The sequence below is a fragment of the Mauremys mutica genome, chromosome 14 (genome assembly GCF_020497125.1).
Source record: "Mauremys mutica isolate MM-2020 ecotype Southern chromosome 14, ASM2049712v1, whole genome shotgun sequence".
Taxonomy (NCBI): Eukaryota; Metazoa; Chordata; order Testudines; family Geoemydidae; genus Mauremys; species Mauremys mutica.
In genome coordinates this window covers 13,278,403-13,298,676 of record NC_059085.1, presented here as the reverse complement: position 1 = coordinate 13,298,676, position 20,274 = coordinate 13,278,403, and the positions used below count along the sequence as shown (strand labels likewise).

The following is a 20,274-nucleotide window of genomic DNA, read 5'->3' as shown; positions in this document are numbered from 1 at the left end:
GCCCAAAGTCACACAGCAGTGAAAGAGCCAGAAACAGAACCAAGGTCTCCTGACCCCCAGTCCAGTGTTTTATCGACTAGATGGTGCTTCTTCTGCTGCTGTTTTGTGAAATCAGGCCCTCAGTGACAAGCAGTTAAGTGGAGCCAGAAAGCACAAGACTAATGTAAAAATGACAGCAGGTGACTACCAAGATTGTGATTGTGACATAAAACAAAGAAATCTACCAGCTTTACTTTCCAGCTGCATTATTGATTTGCTTTGCATTGCCTTTTCAGTATCTCTTTCTGGTACGGAATGAGATGACGGTTTCCCAGAAGCACCTGGGGGAATTCTGTAGCTCCCTTAAGCAGTACCTGAAGAATGTGGCAGGAGAGAGAGACTGTTTCCAGTAAGTATGCTTCTCCACCTCTCGGAAGGAAAATGGGAGTAACTGTTTCAAAGAATGAATCGCTTCAGGTTTAACATATAGCACCACTATTGCTTTAGCTACTCAAATGCTTATAGCTTTGCCGGTTACAAATGCCACATACTGAACACAGCTTTAGCTTTAGGCTTGAGCAGTGGTTCCTAAACTGGGGTTCGCAAAATGTTACAGGGGGTTCTTGGGAAAAAATTCCCTAATGGCGGACATAGCTGTCCATAGGGACCCTGGGCAGCCCGGGGTCAGCAGCGCAGAGCTCCTGGATTTCCAAGAGCTAAGCAGATCAAAGCAAGCATATCTATCATACTGAGAGATTTAAACTTCAAGAGTCCTTATAAGAAATGGAAAGGGAGGTGGATATTTTTTTGCTGTTTTTAAAATTAAATAGGCAGCTAGTATTGTTTTTTAAATGATTATGAACAAGTTTAAGCTTTGTTGTAACGTGCATTGTTTGCCTGGACTGCTCAAAACCTGAATGCTTGTGTAGGAGGAACTCTTTGAGTCGTCTTCTTAAATACCGTCCTGCTGTTTCACATCTGATACTCCTTGATGAAACCTAGGAACCTTGTCTTATAACAGGCTTATTCAAAGTGATACAAGCTACGAAAATGAGAGCTTGGAAGTGTGGTGCCGTTTTCATAATGTAATAAAAATACTGTCACGATAAATGATAATTAATAATAAAAGTGTGTAATAAGCATGTCATAAAAACAACGTTTATGTTTCCAAGATCACTGCTTTTATAATTTATACTCAGATCAAGGAGAATATCCACGGAAATATTAATTTTTAGGAGGGGGTTCGCGAGACTTGACATTTTAGTGGAAGGGGTTCACAGGTTGTTAAAGTTTGGGAACCACTGGTCTAGAGAGAGCCCCAACCAAAATCCAATCACCCTCAAAATTGGGCAAGATGAGGCAAGGACAATTTGAAATCCAGACCTGGATTGGTATCCAAATTATGTCTTCATTATGGATCCACCTAAAACCCCAGATCAGAAACCTCGCAGTTCTGAAACAAAGGTTTCCATTTGAGTCTTCTTTCAGTGTAATCCAATCACTACTGTGCTGGCCTGTGTGAGTGCAGCAGTTGATATTCGTCTGAGCCATGGGGGTGATGCATCAGGGCCCCCAACGGAGAAGTGTGGGTTCTAACCCGTGTCAGGTACATCATTCCGTATGTAAGAGGATACAGGCATGTGTCAGAACCGCGCGGAGGTCAGGAAAAAGCAGTGAAAGCACAAGAGCCAAAGCAGTGTCAAGGGAAGCCGTGTGCTCTGCAGGTGCATGAGGTAGGGGCTTGCCTGTGAAATTCTGAGGTCACAGAAAGTGCTGTGGCTCTTTGGAATGACGTGAAGTCAGTGAGCGTAAAGCTCCTGGAACAGACTTGCCAGCTCATTCAAAGCCAGGTTTCCACCCCCCACCCCAACAGAAAAGTCAGACACAATCCCTGCTCTTATCGGATGCAGCTGATCTCTCCTTGGGCCTTGGCCAGGTAAACTTAATAGTCTGTACTTTGCCTCCCACTAAATTATTAATGCTCATGCGCTAAGGAAGATACAGCCACACTGTAACGCTAGCTCCATGTTTCAGCCTCACTGTACGGCCAGACTACCTGGTGGGTAGCGATCGATTTATCGGGGATCGATGTATCGCGTCTCATGTAGACGCGATATATCGATCCCCGAACGCGCGCCCCGTTGACTCCGGAACTCCACCGGAGCGAGCGGTGGTAGTGGAGTCGACGGGGGAGCCACAGACGTCGAGGACGGGAGGTAAGTCGGAATAAGATACTTCGATTTCAGCTACGGTATTCCTGTAGCTGAAGTTGCGTATCTTACATCGACACCCCCCCTAGTGTAGACCAGGCTTAGAGGGAGTGGTGTGAGAGTGCAACAAGTTACCAGCTGGCTGCTTACGCAGTGGGTTGGTTCATTCTGGGGCATGAAGGTGACTGAGACTTTTGACTCATCAACACTCTCAATAATAGACTCAGAGGCTACAAGCTCATGCACCCGTGAGATGGAGATATCCTGAATCTGACATCCAGTCACTGTGCCGTGTGGCCTTCGGTCCTGCTTCTGAAACGCCCTCAGCTTCCGTGGTTGGGGGTGGGGGTTGTGGGCATGCAGAACATTCCAGTATCTGATTAATTTCGTGTCTGTGTCTGACATGGGGAGCTGGGAATGTGCTGCACTTCTTGCAGCTGAGTGCCCTTCTGCCAGTGGGTTTCATGCCAGCTGACAAGTCATCGCTTAGCTCCCAAATCCAGTGGTGTGGCTGGAATAGTTCATCTTGCTCAACGTATATGTGTGTGTGTTTGCTTTTGATTTCTCTCTCTCTCATCACTTTCAGTGTAACTGCAGTGAGGCTCCCAGACGGAGTCACTTTCATCGTCTATGAGTTCTGGGAGTCTGAGGAGGACTGGAAGAGGTAGGGTAGCAACATTTAATCTTACAGGTTAAAAAAATGAAAAATGATACCTCAGAGATGGGCCTGACCTGCAGATTGCAGGTGATCCAACCCCCTTGGTCTTGGTTTGGGTCTCTCCCTATTATATATACACACATATATGAGATTCCGGTGTGTGTGTGTGTGTATATACACACACACACATGTATACACACAGATACAAATATTTCATACTACATGGGAATCTCTTCATAGCAGCATCTCAAAGTTCATTGTCACGGTAATGGTATTTGACATTCATTTTGCTTTTCATTTGGTTGGATGGGAACTGTTTCAAGCCTAGGTTTTGTGAGACAACTGCAATAGCTAAGACAAGGGCCCTGGCCCACCATCCCCTCGAGGCAGAAGTGCTGTGGCCAGGAGAGGCAGCAATAAAATTTATCCTTTAGAAACAGAAGAATGGAAAGGTTGAGAGCAGCAAGAGTCTCATGTGGAGATAAGTTAGGAAAGGGAGCTTCATTGGCAGGAAAAGGCTTAAAAGAAACAACCCACTTATGCCTCTTCCTTTTCCATGGATTCTCGTGCTTCCTCTCAGAACACATAAGCCCATCCCTGGCTGCGTCTGACTCTAGCATGAGTGGTTTGGTAGAGGCGAGAGAAATGGCAGAGGGGAGGGTATATGTATTTGTTTGGCTGGTAGGTTTCCTTTCACTCCTCCACATATTGCATAAAGCACTGTAGATGTCTTTTGGGGCACTAAAGGGTAACCCATCAGCTAGAGAAATTTCTTGGCTGCATTGCCACGTATTAGGCACATATCTGGTGCTCATCACCAGGGTGGATGTAGATGCTTGAAGATGTGCCATTTTTCTATATCATGTACTGTTTAAACATTATCATCATAAAATCACAAAAAGGGCCTGTGATGAGTTCGGTCTCAGAGCCCCTTGGGACTGTCACCTGAAGTGCTGAGACTACCAATGAGCCCATTTTCCCTGCCAATTCAGGATTTCAGAACCCTGTCTTGTTGAGCCAGACACACTAGCCTGCTGCAAACACAGACCCAGGTCTGGTCCACGCCCCCAAAGCTGCAGACTTTAACCAAAACCTGCTCAGCAAGTGCTCCTGTCTCCAGCACCCAGACACCCAGCTCCAAACCCCAGATAAATCTGTTTTACTCTGTACAAAGCTTATACAGGATAAACTCACAAGTTGTCCTCCCTCTATAACACCGATAGAGAGAGATACACAGCTGTTTGCCCCCCCAGGTATTAATCACTTTTTCTGGGTTAATTAATAAACAAAAGTGATTTTATTAAGTATAAAAAGTAGGGTTTACATCATTTCAAGTAATAACAGACAGAACAAAGTAAGTTACCAAGCAAAATAAAACAAAACATGTAAGTCTAAGCCTAATATATTAAGAAACTGAATACAGGTAAATCTCACCCTAAGAGATGTTCCATTAAGCTTCTTTCACAGACTAGACTCCTTCCTAATCTGGGCCCAGTCCTTTCCTCTGGTACAGACCTTGTTAGTTCCAGTCAACATCTTAGGTGAAAAGCAGAGGATTCCTCATAACTGGGAACCTTTTGTTCTGTTCCACCCCCTTTTATATCTTTGGCACAAGATAGGAATCCTTTGTCTCTCTCTGGATTCCTGCCCCTCCTTCTAAATGGAAAAGCGCCAGGTTAAAGATGGATTCCAGTATCATGTGACATGTTCACATATCCTGTGAGACCTCATTACCCACTCGTTGGCACACACATATACAGGAAGGCTTACAAGTAAACCGCACCATCTACAACCAATTGTCCTAGTTAATGGGAGCCATCAGGATCACCATTAATGGCCCACACTTTGCATAACTACAATAGGACCTCAGAATTATATTTCATATTCCTAATTTCAGATACAAGAATGATACATTCATACAAATATGATGAACACACTCAGTAGATTACAAGCTTTGTAATAATACCTTACAAGAGACCTTTTACATAAAGCATATTCCAGTTACATCATATTCACACTTACCAACATATTTTTATAAAACATATGGAGCGCAACATTACAGGGCCATAACTCAAAGAAACATAGTCTAATTTTGCCCAAAATTGGCAGAAAGCTTCTAAACACAATTGGTAATACAACTATGTACTCAAAAGAGTAGTGTTTGGGAAATATTTAGCCCCAGGTGATATATTTTATGCATTTTCCTGTACTTTTTTTGCCTTCGGTTAAAGCAAAAGTCTGTAGTCACATGACAGTATGAGCTTGTTTGTACCAGGTAATACATCCCAAAATATTTGTCATTAATTGTAGAATGGACTGTGCTGAGAAAGTTTTTCTGTCTGTTGTTTTTATGAAGTTATGCAGATAATAAGAGCCTTGACCCTGAATTATAAAACATATTTTTATGAGAGAGACAAGGTGGGTGAAGTAATAACTTTTATTGGCATAGACTTTTTGTTATCTGCTTGACCAGACACATAAATCTCAAGCACACATGGTACAATTGTAATTATCTTCTAGGATGGAATACAATACATTGACAATACATGTCAACATGTTATAGATCAGTAATGACTCTCAATAGAAGGGCGGTAGAATGTCTCACATGACTATATTGTGTGACTAACCAGGTATAACTACGTACTCTTATGTAACCCCCTACATAGAACTATGAGCTACTGAATGCCTAATGCAACACCCCTTCGAGCTATATTTACTCACAAAAATAGTCAGTAATTTGTAGGTATTTGAAACATTTCTACTCCCCCTCAGAATCTGTGTCTGATGCGTTCAATACCCTGTTGCTACACTTATCACTGTTTCATACATCGGAGCACACAAAACCTTCCCTCTGGCATTTGCATCTCCTTGTTGCACAAGTGCTCTCTCAGCCACACTGCACAAAGGTGAGGCCGGCTTCTGGTGCATGGGGCAGCACCATCGTTTTAAGAACAAGCTGCCCCGTGCTGTCGATCACCCATTCCTTGTTAACAGGAGACACTTGAGGAGACTCAACTGTTGTCTGATTCCATAGGCCTAACTGATCGTTTGCACATTTCAGGGGCTGCCATTGTTAGTGGAAGTTTCTCACTTGTTTTATTCTTAGCAGACAACCTGTAACCACATTATCTAGAGATGCTTGCTTCTTGCCACAGTACAATAGAGATACCAGTGAGATACTGGCTGCTGACCCTGAAAAAGCTGCAGTTGGGTTGGACTGCAGTTACCTACCTTCAAATCTTGCTAGTGATACTGAGCAAGGATTACTTGCTTCAGCTGCTGCTTGGTTCTTCATTAACTCTCGGGTTAGGTCAGGTCTATCCATGACATGAATTCAAAGTAAGGGTCCTAATTTATAAACCTGTCAAGAGACAGACCATGGCTACCTCCTAGAATATTGTATCCACTTTGATATGTGACCATGGCTGAGTTTCACACCGTTGATAATGAGAGCAGGCTGATAAATGACAGCATGCAGTTAGGTTACTGACACACCATAGCTGAAATTTCACATGTGTTCTTGGGATAGGGAAGAAATCTTTACTTTGCACAAAGCTAGGGAAAAAATGAGCACTAGTCACACAGAATGCATCTCACTCATCTTCCCTTGATCTCACAAATAAAAACTCCCAACCCCAATAATCCAGGCAGTGTTAGACTTCCCCTTTGGAGTGATGAAGTGATGCTGCTGTAGCAAGATAGGGACTGCTAACAGGCACAAGGCCACACAGAGGCAGCAGTAGCATTTCTGTTTAAAGGTGAACGTTCAAAGTGCTCTAAAGTTCATAGGGTCCGATGGGCTTGGAAATTGGTATGCTAGTACAGTGGTTCTCAACCTTTTTCATTTGCAGACCCCTAAACATTTCAAATGGAAATCTAAGACATATCTGTGGCCCCCCAGGGGTCTGCGGACCACAGGTTAAAAACCACTGTGCAAGCAGAAGGGTATGGGTCCTATTTGTGGTGCAAATTTGGGGTCGTGGTCAGGGAGTACCTGAGCTCTAGCACCCTTCCCCTACTGGCACATGACCTGTGTTTAATTTTAAAGTGCTGTAAAATGCAAATACACAGCCAGAGAACTGGTAGGACAGTTTAAGACCCAGAGTTGTGATCGAGATACAAGTGTGGGGTCATTTGGTGACTAGAACCTCTCCTTTCTCCTGACTTGTTTTTACAATGGGGCAAACTATCCCAGGAACTCCAGTACAGTGGTGTTGGAACAATTTTTGAAGTGGGGGTGCTGATAATGGTGTTTGTTATTTCTACTGCAAGCCAGAGGAGGCGGCAGCACCCCTTGTTCCAGCACCACTGCTCCAGGAGCATTATAGGTGGAGGTCCAGACAGAGCTGATGCAGCAGGCATGCAGTGCTGCATGAGTGAGAATGAGTGTGCTCATTACATGCCACATTACATGTGGGTAGTGCTGGGTTAACTCCCCCTTTAGCTTGCTGAGAAGGGATTTGAACCTTCATCACTTACATCTCAAGTGAATGTCCTAAGTGCTGCACAAAAAGGTATTCTGATAGGGAGAGCATCCTCACTCTTTTCTGATGAATCTGTTCCATTTAACTACATATTAATTGGGCCAAAAGATGCCTCAGAAGCCTTCTGTGGTATAGAGATTAGGGGACTGAACTAAAGTGTGGAAGACCTGGGTTCAAATTCTGCCTCTGCCTTAGCAGAGGGGATCTGCCCACGGAGATTAGTGCCCGTATCACTGAACAATGGGCTGCTCTGTGAGGGGCTGTTGCACTTTTAATTAAATATGAATTGGGGCCAAAGAAAACAAACATCTGAATCACTCTTCTGTCCCCACTGGTTAGGTTGCTAACCTAGGAGGTGGGAGATCCCAGTTCAAACCCTCCGCAAAGGGGTTTGAACAGGGACCTCCCAGCTCCCAGACTGCTGCACTGAGCACATAATGGGGAAGAGGTGAGAAGCCCTCAGTGGTGAAAGAACAGGGTAAGGATGACTGGAAAAAGGCAAAAAAGGAAGGAGGAAAATCCAGGGAACTACAGCCCGGTCAGCCTCACCTCAGTCCCCAGAAAAATCATGGAGCAGGTCCTCAAGGAATCCATTTTGAAGCATTTGGAGGACAGGAAGGTGATCAGGAACAGTCAACATGGATTCATGAATGGCAAGTCATGCCTGACCAACCTGATTGCCTTCTATGATGAGATAACAGGCTCTGTGGATATGGTGAAAGCGGTGGACGTGATATATCTTGACCTTAGCAAAGCTTTTGATCTGGTCTCCCACAGTATTCTTGCCAGCAAGTTAAAGTAGTATGGATTGGATGAATGGACTATAAGGTGGATAGAAAGCTGGCTCGATCGTTGAGCTCAATGGGTAGTGATCAACGGCTCACCGTCTAGTTGGCAGCCAGTATCAAGAGGAGTACCACAGGGGTACAATACAAATACACCGCCAGAGAACTGGTAGGACAGTTTAAGACCCAGAGTTGTGATCGAGATACAAGTGTGGGGTCATTTGGTGACTAGAACCTCTGTTTAATTACCACATTAATGTGAGTACCACATTAATTAGCTGGATGATAGGATGGATTGCACCCTCAGCAAGTTTGCAGATGACACTAAACTGGGGGGAGAGGTAGATGCACTGAAGCCTAGGGATAGGGTCTAGAGTGATCTAGACAACTTGGAGGCTTGGGCTAAAAGAAATCTGATGAGGTTCAACAAGGACAACTGCAGAGTCCTGCACTTAGGACAGAAGAATCCCGAGCACTGCTACAGACTAGGGACCGACTGGCTAAGCGGCAGTTCTGCAGAAAAGGACCTGGGGATTACAGTGGCTGAGAAGCTGGATATGAGTCAACAGTGTGCCCTTGTTGCCAAGAAGGCTAATGGCATATTGGGCTGCATTAGTAGGAGCATTGCCAGCAGATCAAGGGAAGTGATTATTCCCCTCTATTCGGCACTGATGAGGCCACATTTGGAGCACTGCATCTAGTTTTGGGGTCCCCCCACTACAGAAAGGATGTGGACAAATTGGAGAGAGTCCAGCAGAGGGCAACAAAAATGATCACGGGGCTGGGGCACATGACTTATGAGGAGAGGCTGAGGGAACTGGGCTTATTTAGTCTGCAAAAGAGAAGAGCGACAGGGGATTTGATAGCAGCCTTCAACTATCTGAAGGAGGGTTCCAAAGAGGATGGAGCTTGGCTGTTCTCAGTGGTGGCAGGTGAGTGAACAAGGATCAATGGTCTCAAGTTGCAGTGGTGGCTAGGTTGGCTAATAGGAAAAACTATTTCACTAGGAGGGTGGTGAAGCACTGGAATGGGTTACCTAGGGAGGTGGTAGAATCTCCAGCTTTAGAGGTTTTTAAGATCAGGCTTGACAAAGCCCTGGCTGGGATGATTTAGATGGGGTTGGTCCTGCTTTGAGTAGGGGGTTGGACTAGATACCGCCTGAGGTCTCTTCCAACCCTAATCTTCTATGAGTCTATGACTCATTAATAAAACCCTGTGGTAATTCTGGCTGGTGCACTAGCACTTTCCTGTAAGCCCTCCCACTGATGCCGGAGCTAAAGTAATAGCTCTGGACGGAGGCCCACTCGACTAGAAGGAAGGTCAGTGAGCATAATTATAGGCAATGGTGGATTCTCAGGGTGCTAGACAGGACTTTGAGGCCCCCTCCCCCATGTACACGCTCACCCTGCAAGGATGTGTCAGGCGGGAGTGGCGGGGGGGGGGGGAGATTAAGGCTAAAGGTTGCAGTGGCTTTTTCCAGTGACCACAGCGTGGAGCCTCCAGCAGAGCCCAAAGGAGCTCTTCTTGAGCAACGTTCCTCTGATGTCAGCCGGAGGCTAATGAGCGCTCTGCTTACATCGCTGGGCTGGGAAAGCTGGTGCTCAAGAAACCATTAAATGCGAGTGCCTGGCCCCAGGAGATGAGTGAATTTGCCTAGTGATCATTTCACTTTGGCAGAACCTTCCCCCCCTCCACGCACTAAAAAAAGCAGCCAGCAACACACGAGAACTGATTTCCTCACGTCACCAGGGCCTTGGACGCAAGGGTATTTCTGCTGAAACCCTGCTGCACTTAAAGGACTGTTGGACTCTTTCATTCCAAAGCTCTAATTGCAATGGCTGAGTTTGTGCCGTAGAGGGCGATGTTACCCACTAGCCAGGGCATCACAATAGTTGCCGTGCCATGTAGAGAGGGCCCAGATTCAGCCGCCAGGCAAGCCCTGACTCAGTTGTGTTTTCCATGCTAACACTAGTTGAACCACGCTGAGGCTTAATCTGCCCCAGCTCCTGTTGAACGGGTATGGCCCCGTAGGGTGGACTCACACAGGGAGCTGGCTTTGGTTACATGGACCTTCAGCAGAGGCAGGCCCTGCCCCATAGGGTGACCAGACAGCAAGTGTGAAAAATCAGGACAGGGGGTGGGACATAATAGGAGCCTATATAAGAAAAAGATCCAACAATCGTGACTGTCCCTATAAACTTGGGCCATCTGGTCACCCGCCTGCCCCAGTACTAGGTGTGAACCAGCATGAGAGTGGCCAAAAGGCCTTTGCTGCCTGTGTGTGTGTGAGGGGGGGCGCGGTATTTGAACTGCAGGCGCTGAAGCAAAACCATGTCCCTGGGTCCTAGCACCAGCCCTGCACTTGTGGGCAGGTAGAGGCAGCCAGTGGAGGCAAACAAAGGTGACAGCAGGTGGCCGGGGGGGGGGGGGTGTTACAAAACGTGAGAAACAATAAAATAAGCAAAGAATGAAATGAGTGCCTGGAAGAGGGTGAGAAATGCTTTAAAGTCTGACTAGAGGGAGTGAGGGCCTACAGCGGGGAGGTTGGGGAGGAGCCAGCCTGCAGACTTGGGCTATGTCGACACTGCAGTGGGGAGAGGGAGGGATAGCTCAGTGGTTTGAGCATTGGCCTGCTAAACCCAGGGTTGTGAGTTCCATCCTTGAGGAGACCACTTAGGGATCTGGGGCAAAAATTGGTCCTGCTAGTGAAGGCAGGGGGCTGGACTCGATGACCTTTCAAGGTCCCTTCCAGTTCTAGGAGATTGGTATATCTCCAATTATTACCTAGATATACCCTCGCTCTGCATGAGCCAGCGTGCTCCCAGCAGCGGCATTAGCTAGTAAGTGGAGTAGAAGCCCACACGGATCCAAATTTGGAGGACCAGCTGTACTACAGCAGCAAACTCAACTAGCCAAAATGAATATGAGAGCTCAGGCTCCAAACGGCACTGCAGGGCCTCCGCCTCGCTGGAAAGCCGCTGCCTTTATGGAGGTGCCTAAATATGGCATGTAAGGCTCTAATTTTAAGCACCCATTTGAAAACTTTGGCATGGATTTAGCTTCCTAGTTATTGCTAACTCGCTCTAATTACACTTCCATGATCAGCCCCTGCAGTTTTCAAGACATCTGCTCTCCTCTCTACTGTTCATTTCTTCCGTCCTTCTTGGAGCTCTGGGTGTAAGCGCTACAAACCTACCATGTGCTAGCCATTGTGTATGAACACATCTGCATAGCACAAGACCAATTCTGTTAATATGTAGGATGATTAAAAGTGAGCCTGCTAGAGAAAGGAGCAAACACTCTGGATTGCAATTCCCAGTAGCAATGGGCAACCCCCAACACAGCATTCTCCTGTTGAAACACAGGAGAATGTATAGGCCACAATTAACAATGTCTCAAACTTTGTTTCAGCCACCTGCAGAGTGCTCCCTGTAAAGGGTTCCAGCATGTTAAAGTGGACACACTGACACAGCCTGAAGCAGTTTCCAGTGTGTCTGTGCCAGGTAAGGTCAACAGCAGTCAAGGGCTCTTAATAGCTGACGGGACTTAGGGCACAGAGCTCACTAGTAATTAAACAGAGATCCTGCTGCTTAGGCTCTTGAGAACCTTCAGCCTTCTGCCTGAAATGGCTTCCATCAGACAAGCTACCCTGCAGCCTTAAATTGTACCCGTCTGCACACTACTGCCCTGCCCAGTAAATGCCGTTGAACGGTACTTTGTTCTTCAGGACAAAAATGTTAATATTCCAGGGGTATATTTTTAAATCCAATAAGCTGCAGGCATTGACACAGCTTGCAGCACCACAACTCCCCCTCCACCCACACTGAGGGCCTGATTCTTCATGCCCGTAGACCCTCTGCAGTCAGTTAAGCCTATGCTGAGTATAAAATGCTACCCCACCCAAATGATGGTAGCACTTTGCCCCCCACCGTGTAAATGCCTGTACCCGGGATAACACACTGGAGAATCAGGCCCATGTGTTCACAGCATAGAGGTTACTGGTCCATGAGAGCAGCATAAACCATTGTGTGTTTAAAGTGGGACTGCTCAGTCAGTGTGGATTTTTTTGCTTGTGAACGTCACAAGTTTTTCACTTTACAGGGTAAATATTTGTCTGCAACTCCGTGCAAGCCAAAATGAGTCCACGTGTCTCACTGCTGCACAAAGAAGTGCAGCTGCTGATTTTTCAAATTTGTAAAAGCCACGAGATATGGACCAGACATGACCCTGTCAAGTTGGGCAACTTTCTAGGGCCCTCACACAATTTTTTTGCTGGTGTAACTTAGTGATTTAAAAAAAAGAAAGAGCCATACCAGTAACACCCCCTCCTATGGATGCAGCTATGCAGTATGAAGGTCCTTAGTCCCATATGGGAATAAGCTATACCCCTATAACACTTTCACCATGTCCACACAGAAAGGGTTGTACCACTTCACCAGGAGGTATAGTTAAAGCACTATACCTTGTGAACAGACAAGGCCTTATCCATTGTGTGCCTTGGTTTGCCCCTGCAGATAATAATGACTTACCTCCCACCGGGGCTGTGAAGTGTAGTTATCTTGCAATGCATGTGGGGGGTTGGGTCTAATGGATGGTGCTAGCATCATGCAGCATTTAATTACTTAAGCCATTCATTTTTCAGTACAGCTGTAAACAGCGGAAGTCTGCTCTCATTCTCAAAGTTGTAAATTCAGATTGATTTGATTGAGGCGGCTTTCGCTTTATACCAGAGTTACTAATACGGGATTTGACCCATTTTTCCTCTCCCTCAACATTTTAGCTGTATGACAAGCTCCCTTCCCTCAGCGTGATCTGTTTTGCAGGCAGAGATCACGTTCTTCCCATTTGTGCTGCAATGAGCAGTCCCGCTTTGACACAGCCTCCTCCTGCCCCCTCCCACCCCACCACCACAGGGAGGGTCAGCCATTGCCCACACAAAGCTTCAGGGGCGACCCTGAGCTCCTGCATTGACCGGTTGTTCTCTTGCAGCTGCCTGGTGCACTCTGAACAGAGACTGAGTCCTCGGCCGGCACGGAGTCAAGCAGCAAGGTGACCTGTGGCACTTCCAGGCTCTCTTGCCTTCTCTCTCCCTTTGCAGAGGACTAAACTCCTGTCTTTTCTAATGCCTTTGTTACAGGTGATGTCTTTTGAGCAAGAATATCAGCAATGTATTTGCTAGGTGTTTGAAGTGAAGGAAAAAACATAACCACCTCCCCACCCACACCCTGTCATAGCTCCTAAACGCTCCCCTTAAAGCTTGGGATGGAGCAGAGTCTGCCTGGCTCATGTCCCCATTGCAGGGATTCATGGGGTTGAGTCTTGGCTCTGCGAGACGGTGGGCCAGTTGCTTATCCCGCCTGTGCCTCAGTAAAGTGAGGACAGAAGAACAGCTTGGCCAGAATGTTCAAACCAGGAATGCTGGATTTTCAGCACTTCTGTCACTATCTTTCTATTGTCTGACTCAAGACCCATCCCACGTAGGATCCTGTCTGAGAGGGGCCAGCAGCAGGTCACCTCTGTTAAGGAGTCTAAATACCAACACTGGTGTTAGTTTCTTTGTCTAGCAGTTTTGTAAGAAAATAATTTACAGCATGGCTCTGGTTCTGCTGTAAGAGTCCTCCCTGAGGTTTCACTAGTTCACTGCTGCGTAGCATAACAGGCCTTACTCCTGGAGAGACGGAGACATTGGGCCACTGCCTTAGAACTAGATACAAAGGAGTCGTCCGTTCACCTTTTTTAGATTTTTAATTTGTTCATCGGGTTTCTCCTTTATATTCTGGCTGCTGAGACGAACCACCTGCCTTTCTCCTTCCCTGCCCCGTCCTACCTCTTAGTTTCCTTCACATTAACACCAATGCATGCTAAATAAGCCTTGATGTACTATAAATGCCTTCTGGCTGTAGAAAGTAGCAATCTGTTCCTTTACTAAGTTTGGTGCATTTTGTATTTGTTTCTAACGGGGACAGAAGCAGGGGAGACTATTCTATGGGATGCAGGCTTGCTTATTTCTTCACTTTGACTGTAACATTTGGTATTATTCGCTCTGTATGTTAGAAATCATCTGGCTTTCAACTCATAGTACATTATAGAACGTACAACCTGTAAGGAATTTAATATTAGGATATGTACAGTTAGATAATACAGAGACCAAATAAAATGTAACTGGGAAATGGTGGTGGTTTTATTCTAATCTCTCCTTGCTCTTAAACAGGGAAAATGAATGGAAGTAGTTTTGTGAACTTGAATTATTTTGATGCATTTTTCATTACAAGGGTAGGTGGAAAAGAAAGGGCAATTTTGCACAAAATCACTGTTCTACGCAGGGCCGGCTCCAGACCCCAGCACGCCAAGCATGCTCTTGGGGCAGCGTCCCGCGGAAGGGCAGCAGGCGGCTCCGGTGGACCTCCCGCAGGTGTGCCTGCGGAGGGTCCGCTGGTCCCTCGGCTTCGGTGGAGCATCTGCAGGCATGCCTGCGGGAGGTCCACTGGAGCCGCGGGACCAGCGACCGTCAGAGCGCCGCCCTGCTTGGGGCAGCGAAATTACTAGAGCCGCCCCGGTTCTACGTAGTGGGGAACGCCAGTATCCGTATATTGAAGGTGAGATGGCAGTACCGGAATGTCTATACTGCCGTCAGAGCTGTGACTGCAGCCGTACAGATTGACCTAGCTCGCTCAAGTAACAATAGCAATGAAGCCACAGGACCCTAGGTGATCAAAGCTGTCTACACATGCTACCATTGCATCTCTAACTGCTGTGGAGACATGTGTATGAAGGTGTTACACTAGTATAAGCATTAGAATTTACAGAAGGTCCACGACCAGAGTTGAACTTGTATCTGTTCTAGCAATACCGCTATGATCTGTAAAATACAAAACAGGATAGTTCAAGGATTTGCCCTTTTTCCAGAACGCACACTCCCACAGCTGTAAATGGGTGTCTAGTTATTGCTTTGAACATGATGTGTAATAAGGGCAACAAAATGGGAATGGTATAACCCATTGGGAAAGCTGGAATTTGAGATGACCGCAACAGGCTAGAGTTTGAAGAGGGGAGTATCAGGGACACCTTGGATTGCCCTTTCTCCTGCAATGGCTGATACTTGGGGGTTGCTCTGATGGAAGGAAACCATGTACCATCAAACATCAGAAGGGAAGAATATATAAAGGTGTGAGGAAGTGCAATGATCTTACAGCATCACTATGTTGTTTGACCGGCACCCTGCTGCATGGTAATGCTCATCACTTAGCCAACTGGCTCCCTGGATTTAGCAAACAGGAGAAACTGTGTAAATAATTATTTTTTTAAACACTAAAGTGAACGTAAACAAAGAAAGGCTGAGAAACACCCAGTCATTTGGAAACCATGCTGTCCTCCAGTAAGATGCATTGTTCTTTGCAAGCATGGCTGCCTGGGGGTTGCACCAAACAGGTCACACTGTAGGGGATCAAATTATGTGCAACTTGCTGAAGGCTGCTGGGTACCTGTAAGCAGCTAGAATTTGTAGACCAGCTCCATGACAGCAATGGTGGTGCTCTGGCCAAAGACAAAAGCTCCACAGAGGATGGAGATGACACCCCAAGCAATCAAACAGGACCTAGAAAATAGAAGAACAGTGCAATGGAACTCGAGGCAATGATTTAGTTTCCCAGGAGAAGGCTGATTTAAAGAGAAGTATTACCATAAATACAACTCTTCCACTAAAGAAGAAATCAACTTTTATTCATTGAGATCTTAGGAGATCAGTGGTAGTTTGTGTTTTGTAAACCTAACTGTACTGTTCTTCAGACTGAAGGTGCAGTGACTGAATTCAGCTTCAGCACCTCATAACTTATTTTACTGAGTGGGAGAATGTTGCCCAATGACACCTCGTCAGCTGGTTAAAATGGCAGCAATTTTTAAATGGAAGGGGGCACGGAGAAGTTTTTGCGTGCCCACTACAAGCTAATTAAGCCTGACCCCAATTTCTCTGCCTGTCCATCCTGTATCTGTTACAGCATTCCAGCCCCAATGTAAGGTTCTCCTGGAGCAGAGAGGTGCTGGGCCCTGTAATTCCCACCCCTCTCTACTAAAGAGCCATTATCAGAAAAGACAACCCTTGCTGGGGGAATGCAGAGACAGAGCAGCTCAAACAAAAATTACACTTTACTCCTGTTATCCCTGCGAGGGGGATGAGCTGGGTTCAGTTTCTTCCTGTGCAATAAGAGACTGTTGAGTGACTGCGGTCAAAATGTCAGTATGGATGCACACGTCAAAGAACCCAGCTTGACTTTCAGGTCTGAGGTAGAACTTCTGGCAGGGACATGTGCTCTAGTAGCCAAGGAGAGACAGAAGAACATGGACCCCTCACGTCATTTATAGAGCGTCGGAATGTTTTTCTCTTAGAAATATAATTTATTTTGCACAAAATAGTTGCAAGGCTCTTGCTTATGAGACATTGCCAATGTACCCTCTACTACATAGAATTGTGGGCCCTGCTCAAGAATAAAGAAACTTTCCTTTTGCTCCTGTTTGCCCACTTGTCAGTATGGCTATAGCATTGCATTAAAATGAGCTTTGTTTTGGCAGTTAAGTGACACTATTTTTTCTTAGCCCCAAGGTCCATCTTCCCAACCAAAGTAAAAAAACCACCCATGCTTTTGACATTTTAGTCAAATTCCATGACAACATGACATGAGTAAGAAAGGAGCTGGACACTGAAAGACCCTCAGTTATGAATCTTTTCTTTGGAAGAGAAGGATGTTTGGGTAAAGCTACGAGACTCCAAGATACTGTCTGAAAACATGCCCACAAAACCTGTCAGCTGAGTGAGTGGTGTGTTCATTGCAAGGCAGCAGAAGCGATAATCTGACAACTCTCCTCAGGTGAGCAGGACTGTCCCTGTCCATCTGAGCTAGAGTGAAATGCAAAATTCAGCTTAAGAAACTTACATTGAAAGATACTTGTGAATTCAGTTGTGTCTTGACTTACAGTGAAACATCACCAGTCTTTAAGGATGAAATTCACAGAGACCCAAGGCTCTGCTTATGCACCCTTTAATTTGCTTAGGGCTTAAATATGACTTGTGCTGGCTCTCTCTACAGGCCTGTTCACTTCCCCCATCCCAGATGCGATAGCTGAGAGACTTGAACCCAGGACCTCCAGCATCGAAAGTTGGGGTCTTAGGTCTAAACAAACTGATTCCTCTCCAGCCTCTTCTTAAAGCCAACTCCTGGCTCACGAACACTCCACCCCACCAAAGCCCATTAAAAATTACAGACCAGCATGGGGTAGTTCATAATTACCAATGGGCTTTGGGCATTCCTGAAATGAGCTCAGGAGGGAATTGAATCCAGCCCGTGGGGCAGCATTATGTCAGGCAAAGAATCCTGGGAAGAACCAAGACGACTTGAGGGGTAGAGGGAGCGGAGAAAGCAGACTCCAGCACCAGTGGAAAGGACAAGCTACAATCAAGCATCAGCAGTTACTGCTTCAGGTTGTGTTGCCAGGGAACAGATGACAGCAGGCCAAGTGCCACAAGCTCAAGGCAAAGGCTGTGCGCTCTGCCGAGAACGGGGGCTGCTGTTACCGCATTTAGTCATGAAGGCCCAGATTCTCAAAGGTATTTAGGTGCCTGACTCCTGTTGATTTCAATGGGAGTTAAATACCTTGGAGGATCTGGGCTGAAGGGCTCAGTTCTGTCACCGTTGCGTGCGTTGACTAAGACCATACTATACAAATAGTTCCCCCAGTGTCAGTTAATGCGCTTCTGTCTCACCTGTAAGAACAGGCGAAATAAACCCACTGAAATTTTAAAGAACTTACAAGGGTGAAGGTGACAGAATTGGGCTCTTACTATTTTAAGGGAATTAATCCGCATTTAGGTGGTGGTCTGACTGAAAGATACATTGTGGACAGCCTAAGCTTCTACACTGTAGAATAAACATTGATAAAATCCAAAGAACAACAGAAAACCTGCCTGGTTGTTTGTGAATTGGAAATTAATCTGCCTGGTTTCCAGCCCTCTGGGCCTGATAAATTAAGGCATTTAGTGCAAAATTCAGAGAAAAAAATATATTAAAATTCCTTACGAACAGCTAGAGCTGGGTGAACATGCAAGCAGTGTTCATTCCAGTACAAACCACACGTCCACTTTGACTGTATTCGTGACCCTTATTTGCCATGTGTACACAGGGATTTTTAAAAAATAAGATTGCAGAAAAGGGTCTCATGAGCAAACAAATATGTCCCTGTGGCCATGTGGGCAGCTCTTCCATTGCTCAGGGAGCAGAACCACCACCAGGTGGCTTACGTGACCCCAGGTGCACACCGCATAGTGAAGAGTCTGGATATAAAGAAACTAAAATCTCTGACTGCAGAATTTAAATAGGAGAACCAGCTACATTTGCCTAATTTGTCAAATGATTCGCTAATATCTCATCCAGCTCTACTAACACCTCAGATTACAAACTGAAATATTTAAGATTGAATTTCTTACCATTCAAATGGTTTCAAAATTCTTTTGCACTTTACACAGCTTAGACAGTGAAACTAGACTGTCTGTTCCCCTCTCTCTCAGCATAATACTGTTTGGGTTTTCAACAGGAAAGGAAAATGACTGTATAGTGATACACAAACACACTCATTCTTTTGGCTTTAACTGCTATGGTTAACGTGTTATTTGATGTCACATTCTGAGACTGCAAGAGCCTTGCAGTGGAGTTTAGACAGGGAAAAGGACACATTCATTCTACGTTAAGTTTTCATGGGCACTTCTGATGTGCGGGAGATGAAGACAGAAATGGAGGGACCCTGCCACATCTTTGAACTGACCATCAGGGACAGCTCCACTTACATAGGCTATACATGTAGTGCACTAGGAACATCTCCTAATATTTATATGCATATAGCCAGCCCAACATGGTATATGGCAGCTTACTTTTTCCTTGGTTCGATGGGTTCCGTTTCCATTGCACATACTAGACATAACCCTGCAAATCAAAACATATAATGTTTGTCATTTAAACATGTTACATGCATTTCCAAATATTCCTCCCAGTAACCACAAGAAGGCAGTGGCAATTTTAGAAGGAACCATACATTGGTGCGTTTAATTGCCAAGGTGTTGCATTAGTTCAGTTGTGCATTGCCTATCAGCACTACAGCTCTCTTAGAACATGTATGGATAAAGTCAGCTGGATGCTTTAACTTAAGACTTTTCCCCCTATTTTCAGATGTTTTTCCATCATTTTCTTTTGTGGCTTCTGCTCTGCAGGCAGGCAAACTCACTTCTAGGTGTTACTTTAAACTTTTGTCTGACACCCAGCTACATGTGGAGGGTTGTTACATAAAATCGTTCGTGTGGGTTCATTTTATTTAGGAAAAAAATGACGCTGGCTCAAATTTTTAGAGGTATTTAGGCATTGCTTTGCTCACTATTGCAATGCCTAAATATCTTAAAAATCTGGGCCTTTGTCACTTCCATAACGTGTGATAACTACTAGCGGTATGGAAATGTGACGGAGCATTGAAGGAATGTAAATAGAGAAGGGTAAGGAAGGAAGGGTCTCTTCCCCCCCCCCCCCCCCATTTGCCCACAGCAAATGTGTTACTGAATGCCAGGAGCATCCATTAGATTTCACATCTACCTCCACTGCATCCCACCAAAAACAAAAAGTGTGTAGATTCCATCTTTGGAAATTCACACAGACCGTTGTTCTGAAGCCACACGCATGGTTCTGGAATTACATTTGTTTTTGAAATGTTCTCAATACATGGGTAACCTGCTCAGGTCTTCCTCCTGATCTTCTTCCCCTGCCCACCTCCTCTACATACATTGAGAGGAAGATTTCTCCAGTGACTCAAATTTTCCACTCAGCTTGTACCCCTCTGATGACTATTGGAATTATTGCAAGAAAGTTGATGATGGCCATTTTGGAACACCAGAAAAGCTTAATTGCCATGTTGATAATGCCGGGCCAGAGTCAGCATTATAATTGGCACCTACACGTCTATGTGAAGAGTTTTTAGCCCAGGAGGCTCAAAGAGGAAGGGGTTCTGTTAAAGTCAAATCAATAAATAAAAAAATTCAACCAGGGAATTTATGTAAAATCAACAGCCCTGAGGCAGTTTGAAATAAAAGTAAGTGGCGCTTCCAACTCTATTTACCTCTCACACCTTCA

General features: G+C 45.5%; 2 protein-coding genes across 7 annotated transcripts in view; one reads left to right on the top strand and one right to left on the bottom strand.

Annotated features, from left to right (window-relative positions):
- The window catches only part of NECAB2 (N-terminal EF-hand calcium binding protein 2), a 365,795-nt gene extending 351,518 nt beyond the window's left edge, over window positions 1–14,277 (top strand). For all 5 annotated transcript variants that reach the window (XM_044987368.1, XM_044987369.1, XM_044987367.1 and 2 more), the window contains 4 exons: window positions 276–388; window positions 2,776–2,853; window positions 11,528–11,619; window positions 13,106–14,277. In XM_044987368.1, the coding sequence (XP_044843303.1) occupies window positions 276–388; window positions 2,776–2,853; window positions 11,528–11,619; window positions 13,106–13,134 (312 nt within the window). In that variant the 3' untranslated portion in view covers window positions 13,135–14,277. The remainder of the gene's footprint in view (window positions 1–275; window positions 389–2,775; window positions 2,854–11,527; window positions 11,620–13,105) is intronic.
- Window positions 14,278–15,435: 1,158 nt separating this feature from the next.
- The window catches only part of SLC38A8 (solute carrier family 38 member 8), a 37,138-nt gene continuing 32,299 nt past the window's right edge, over window positions 15,436–20,274 (bottom strand). For both annotated transcript variants that reach the window (XM_044987363.1, XM_044987364.1), the window contains exons 10-11: window positions 19,032–19,083; window positions 15,436–15,710 (exon numbers count right to left, since the gene is read on the bottom strand). In XM_044987363.1, coding sequence (XP_044843298.1) covers window positions 15,608–15,710; window positions 19,032–19,083 — 155 coding nt within the window. In that variant the 3' untranslated portion in view covers window positions 15,436–15,607. The remainder of the gene's footprint in view (window positions 15,711–19,031; window positions 19,084–20,274) is intronic.